At 38.0% G+C, this 6880-nt stretch overlaps 1 protein-coding gene across 1 annotated transcript in view; it reads right to left on the bottom strand.

Annotated features, from left to right (window-relative positions):
* The window catches only part of LOC102377748 (fibronectin type-III domain-containing protein 3A-like), an 84009-nt gene that overhangs the window by 9832 nt on the left and 67297 nt on the right, over positions 1–6880 (bottom strand). The window contains exons 15-23 of the mRNA XM_025209725.1: positions 6737–6880; positions 5528–5614; positions 5082–5220; positions 3464–3532; positions 3111–3229; positions 2857–2962; positions 1973–2148; positions 944–1057; positions 122–271 (exon numbers count right to left, since the gene is read on the bottom strand). Coding sequence (XP_025065510.1) covers positions 122–271; positions 944–1057; positions 1973–2148; positions 2857–2962; positions 3111–3229; positions 3464–3532; positions 5082–5220; positions 5528–5614; positions 6737–6880 — 1104 coding nt within the window. The remainder of the gene's footprint in view (positions 1–121; positions 272–943; positions 1058–1972; positions 2149–2856; positions 2963–3110; positions 3230–3463; positions 3533–5081; positions 5221–5527; positions 5615–6736) is intronic.

Raw genomic sequence — 6880 nt, 5'->3', positions numbered from 1 at the left:
GGAGCGTACCCAAGTTCCTCTCCTGCTGCATACTAGCGCATATATATATATATATATATATATATATAAAAAATACACACACACACACACATTACTTTAAAAAGAAACAGGATTTTGATACCTGTACTCTGTAATAATATGTAGTTGCTGGTGTAAGACCTCTCACTTCATAGCTCAGGCAAGAGCCAGTGTAAATGATATGCATTGATCCTTCCACTTGTCCCCAGTCCAGTCTGTACTCACTAATATCAGCACCATTACATGCAGGACTCTGGAGATTCAAATCAGTGAAAGATTAGTATTCAGTCAGTTCATGGTGAATGTATATATATACAGCTATGAGGAATGGGTAGAGGAAGGAGTGGGCAATGAACCTGCTGGTTTCTACTCACTCCCCTATGATTATTTTTTCTGTTCAGACTAAAGCACTAATGATTCCCCTTGCTATAGAGAATTGATAAAGAAAAGAAAAGCCACTGGTCAGAACTGAGGTAATCTGAGAAAGTTATTGGGAGAAGAGTTGGCACACAATGCATCTGACTATAGTCATTGCTCACAATTGTTGAAATGACCCTCTCTCAACATGCTGCATTACCCCTCCTGACCTCACCATTTTTTTCAGCAGTTAAAAACTAGTGTCTACACTATCTAAGAAAAATGTGCTAGTAGCAAACTTTAAAACATATCATGGGAAATATTTAAAATGCCACTCAACTTGCCCAGTGTGAAAACAGAAAAAAAAACTCATAATTCAGCACATTCCCAAGGAAAAAAAAAAAAACTTTTCAAAGCTAGCACCTGTCTAAATAAGACCGGGAAAACTTTTGTAATATTCTACCTGTACAGTCCATTCCTCCCTTTCTGTATATCCACTTGTGTTGCATGTCAAGACAATACGTTGAAAAAAACTGAAACAAGAACAAGACAAATCCCAGAAACCTACCTCCCATGCAACTACTACACAGGTAGCACCCTTACAGGTTACTAGGGGTGTGCAACACTGATCAGGGGGACCTGCAGCTGTAGAAAGCTCTGCTTTTTCAGAATGAGGGCCAAGCTGTAAGAAAATGCAACATGCATATACTTGTCAAACAACAGTAAAATAAAGCACATCTGCTTTGTTGCAAGTCAAAGAAAGGAAGAGATTACATCTTAATAGGGAGAATGACAAAAATTACTTATTTCACAGCTCCTTTCAGTTTCCTTTCAGATAAGCTGTTTCATAAATGGGTTGTACACATATGGGATCCCTGCATCTTCCCACCACCAATCCTTTCTATGGTTCTATAAGGGGGAATCTTTTTCATGGGTCTGAAAGGATGACTCATCTCTCCTCCTCAAATCTTCCTTTCACCTGCAGCCAGGTCCTGCTTGCAGAAGCAAACAGGACCAAAGGGACCCAGCCCCTGTTCAAATCTGATATTGCTTAGATGTAGCCCTGATCTACCATTCCATGCTGTACATTTAAAATCATCTGCAGGTCTGTGTTCTGAGAAATCAGGCAGAACTCACCACTTGCAAAATAAAAAGAAGCTTGAATTTTCAAAAAAGGCAAAACCAGCATTTAGGTGTCCTGAGGTTATGTCTACAGTGAAGTCACAGAAATGACCGGCATAGTACAGAGCTACCCATGTACTTTTCAAGTGGCTGGTTTGGCTATTAAGGAACACTCTAGTTATGACAGCAAAGCTTGACATGGGCTAATTTACCCTGCTGAGTTGCCTGCAGTACAGATATGCTCTCAAATTCAACAAAAGGTAATTGCTAGTTAAAACACAAACTGACAGGGGACTCCCTTAAATTTTATTGCCTTTTTTTTTAAACCATGTGGGTTTTTGCACCTTTTTTTCCTTCAAGAGGAATCCTAGAAAGCCACAGAAAAGCTGCTAACAAAAATTAGCAAAATCTTAGCAGATAGGAATACTGTCATTGTTACTTGACAAACAAAAACTGGTCATAACAGATTAATTACCCCAGCTTTATTCGCTGCTCTTATCCAGAAGCAGTACGTTCTGCCAGGCAGCAAGCTGTTCACTGTGCATTCTAGTGCTGGGCCTTGATACACTTGCTTGTGTTCATCTTGTTCTGAGTTTGCCATCTCTACAACATACTCCGTTACTTCTGAGCCTCCATCTGTAGAAGGTGGATCTATGAAATGCAAAGGAACATTTATATAAAATACCTCACACACACAAGCAATCACTTTCAAAAGCCAGCTTTTATTTTTGGTTTCCAGTGAGCCTTCATGAAAATCATAACAGTCAAATGAATTCCAGAAAAGCCTGCAAAAATTTCATTATGAATGGCTTCAACCAATATGTACAACTCTAATCCTTGTTTCAGAAAATGTTTGTCAGTTAGCAAAAAATTAATCAGTTAGAAAATTATTCATATCAGTAGCTTCAGTGAGACTTTTATCAGACATCTATCAGATAAAATGAAGTTGTGAACATTATTTTCTTCTTGCTCTTCCCCCCCTTCACATGCAAATAAAACTGCATTCATTTGTGATTTACAAGGTCAGTAACAAACATCAGTTGGGGTGAAAACCAGCCACAATGCACTGTTGCCTAGCTTTTGTACTGGCAAACACAACACAACATCCTTCCCTTCCTCCAAGAGGTTTAATAATACCCCTTTCAAGTTATCATCAAAGGAATATTTGAAATATTGCTGTTTTATTTACATCTTAATTTTTCTTTTGAGCAAATTTAATTACGCAAATATTTAAGGTTTTAACTGACTCCATAGAATTTGCAATTTTGTTTTGAGATACACAGCATAACTTTGTCAATCTGTTTTTTTAATTTTAAAATCTGGCAAATAAATACCTAGCTCAAAAATGTTGACTCTTACCCCACTGAAGAGCAATTTCTCTGGGCTTAGCTTTGCTAGCCAGGCACGGGGCATGGCAAGGTCCAGGAGGAACAGCTGACGTTTGAACTATCAGAACATCAGAAGCCTAGTAAAAATATATATAATGTTATTTTAAAAGATGAGGTTCTGGAACACTGCATTACAACTTGTTTTACCCAAGTAAAAGAAAAAACAAATAAGCTTATTTGAAGGGTCCTAGTTATTTACTCTTTTCAAATTACTTTTTGGCTTACCTGGCTTTCTCCTCCTTTACTGATGCAGTAAACTCTCAATTTGTATGAGGTACCAGGCTTGAGATGATCACACACATGTTCTCTAGTGGAACCACTATATATGATTTCCCATTTACTTCCTATAATGAAAGCAAAAGGGGGGAGGAGAACATTTACAGTCCACAAGGAAGCTTTGCAACATCAACACCAACCCTTTTTCCAAATACAGAATGAAAACTGAATCCTGACTGATTCCATTATGCAAGAAGACAAAACACTACATAGTTACATTACTACAAACATGTACAACCAAAAATCTAATTCCTACAATGAATAGTGCATAGTTAAATTAGGCCTTTAAAATGATTTCTTACCAATTAATGTTTCTGAGATTTCTAAAAAATACTTAGAAATGTCTGATCCTCCATTATCTTTTGGTGGATCTGAAAGAAAACCACAATTTAAAATAATTAAAATAAATTTAAAAGGTTTTAGAATTAACTTTGATATTCATGCATTACCTTGCAATCAACTATTTATAAGAATATATTTAATTGGAAAAATTACAATAGTACTGCTGTATAAGATCAGATATTAAAGCTTTAAGAGGAAGTAATGACGAGCTATATATTCAGAATGTATATTTCATCTTGTAGATAGTCATTCTTCTCTTAAATTGTGAGCATGGCATGAAAAAGTCACTACAATAGATGACAATTCTACTTGAACTGCCCTTTTTATGTAAAATTACACACATTAAAACACCAGCAAAGTACACAAGGCTCCACAGTTAAGTTGGGCTGAAGTATTAGGACAGCTATTAAAGCTCTGCTAACTTTCTACCACATCAATTATAGACCTTTAATAGAGCAAGGGCGTGGACACACAATATGGTCACTCGAGAGTAATTTTACTTCTTAGTACGCTTACTCTGGAACACTGAGTAGACACACATGCAGCTCTCTCACACTGGCTGCCTGAATAGGGATTATTTAGTGGCCAGGCACTATAAGGTACCTATACATGTGCTGGTTGGCATTCTAATTAGAATGCATCAGAACAGACTCGAATAACTGAGTTGCCTCCATGTTCTGATTAAAATGCTCCAGCATGGCTTTATCATCATGTGTATACGCCCCCACAGGTTTAAAAATGGCCACTGGGGTGGCTTTACCTAAATCTTGTCAAATGAGGTTTAGATAAAGTATCTCATGGCTGTTTTTAAACCCAAAGGGGCTTAATACATGTGATGGTGAGGCGTTTTAATTAGGACACCTCTCCAGGAACCGCTCCAATTAAAACACCCTCATGGGCATGTGTATAGGCAGCCTAAGTGACAGTGGAGCCAGGTTCCAGGTTAAGAACAGGCACCCAACCAGGCACGTGTTGGCAGCAGTGGGGGAAGCAATAGTTGCTGCAACATCTAGACTTAGTCTGTGAGGAGGGGTCAGTCTGACCCCTGCTGTAAAAGAATGGCTACTAAACAGTAAAATTGACAATGATAGTACATATATAATATGTACACCAGTGCAAGTCTCTCAGATCGAAATTTATTTTCAACTTCCTCAGGAGTAGCTTTACGATTCAGAACTTCCTCAGAGTAAATGACATGCATTGTGTCTTCATACCCCTCTTTCAGAATAAACTGAAAAATATTCCAGAGTAAACATGCTGCATGTTAGAATCCTTAGTTACATCTTTCCTGTGATGTCAGGCTCAAAAGTTAAGAGTAGGATAAGAATGTTAAGGTAGAAACACATTCTGAATGTGTAGCTAGTCTTCACCATATTTTTTCAGTTTGTGTTAATGAGAGATTATGGTTTCAGGAAATAAGCCAAAATATTTCCAAGAAAAGAAAATAGTGTGTGGAGATCAGCTATTGTCTATTGTTGATCATTCCATTATGGCATTTAAGATTTGTTTTACTGATACTTTACAGGCTAATTTCTCTCTTATGAGATGAGAAGACAATATTGACACAAGTTCACTTACCCCATGTAACTTTCACATTATGTGAATGGATCTTTCCCTTTACACTTGGTTTACTTGGAGGGCCAGGTTTGTCAGGATTTGTGCTGTATTCTACTACCTCACTAGGACTACTTTTTCCTTCACTGTTGTAGGCAAAGAGCTGTTTTAAGAATGAATGGAATATAACATTCTTGATTGGTTGCCACGGACAATATCAGGCTAATTTGCAAAACTGTTTCATGCATCAAGCGTGCGCACAAAAACAATCAAAGAAAAAGGCAATTATTTCAAAAGCAAACATCTCTAGCACTTATAAAAATCTAATCCCACTGAAAACATTCTGTAGCTAGATTAAAACAACTATAGTATGGGACCTCCTAACTATATAAAAGAGTGTTTTAACTCCAAAAATCTAAACACTGGTCAGAATTAAAATAGAAACCACATGTATAAAATTTAGCACATACCCTAAATTTATAGGGAGTACTCCTCCTAAGATTTTTTAAAGTGCACAAGAGCTCATCTCCATTGTATTGTGGTTGAAAGCCATAGCCCTGTAAGAGCACAAGAAAGGACATACCATCACCAACATTTTCCCTGGTAAAACAAAGAAAAACTATTTTCTAAAATTTCAAGTATTAAACAATTTAAAATCCTTTACAAGATTCTTAGTCAAATCAATATGGTTCTGTACTCAACACTAATGAGGCAAACTAGTGATTGACTGGCTAAGCAGCAGCTCTGCAGACAAGGACCTGGGGGATACAGTGGATGATAAGCTGAATATGACCCAACAGTGTGCCCTTGTTGTAAAGAAGGCTAACAGCATACTGAGCTGCATTTGTAGGAGGGTTGCCAGCAGACAGAGAAATAATTTCTTCCCTCTGTTTGGCACTGGTGAAACCACATCTGGAGTACTGTGTCCAGTTTTGGGACCCCCACTACAGAAAAAGATGTGGACAGTGGAGAGTCCAGTGGAAAGCAACAAAATGGTTAGAGAATTGCGGTTCACAGCTTATGAGAAGAGTCTGAGGGAACTGGGCTTATTTAGTCTGGAGAAGAGAAGTCTGAGGGGAGATTTGATAGCAGTCTTCAACTACCTGAAGGGTGGTTCCAAAGAGGATGGAACTGGACTGTTCTCAGCAGTGGCAGATGACAGAACAAAAAGCAATGGTCTCAAGTTGCAGCAAGGGAATTTTAAGTTAAGTATTAGGAAAAATTCTCACCAAGAAGGCAGTAAAGCACTGGAACAGGCTACCCAAATAGACTGTGGAAGCTCCATCCTTAGAGGTTTTTAAGACCGAGTAGACTAAGCTTTGGCTGAGATGATCTAGGTGGGGATGGTTCTACTTTGAGCAGGCGGTTGGACTAAATGACCTCCTGAGGTTCCTCCCAACTCTAATTTTCTAGGATTCTATGAAATTATAATTCCTGAACTAGGCAGTAAGATTTAAAAATTAAAACCTGAATCGCCTTTACTAGTGAGTGAAAACCTTTGCACTCTTCACTGTTTCTGCTTTCAGAAACACTGTTGACCAGTTGCAGTGCAGTGTTTACCAGTTGCCTAACTACAGTAAAATGTTCTTGTGACTCAAGATTTACTCCCAGCTGGGACTAAAATTTACATTTAAAACTACTGTTCAATACACAATAGTAGTAAAAATGCCAGAACTTACAGAACCTTCTTCCTCCATGTCTAAAGTGTAAGTCAGAGAGTCCTCCAAAGATGCACCATTAGGTGTGCTCCATTTTAATGATAACCAAGTTATTCCTGCTTCAATTAGTTGAGGTGGCTGTGGTGGAGGAGGGACAATTCCTGC

Source organism: Alligator sinensis, unplaced genomic scaffold (assembly GCF_000455745.1).
Source record: "Alligator sinensis unplaced genomic scaffold, ASM45574v1 scaffold294_1, whole genome shotgun sequence".
In the NCBI taxonomy this organism is placed as follows: domain Eukaryota; kingdom Metazoa; phylum Chordata; order Crocodylia; family Alligatoridae; genus Alligator; species Alligator sinensis.
This window is presented reverse-complemented; position numbering and strand designations above follow the sequence as displayed.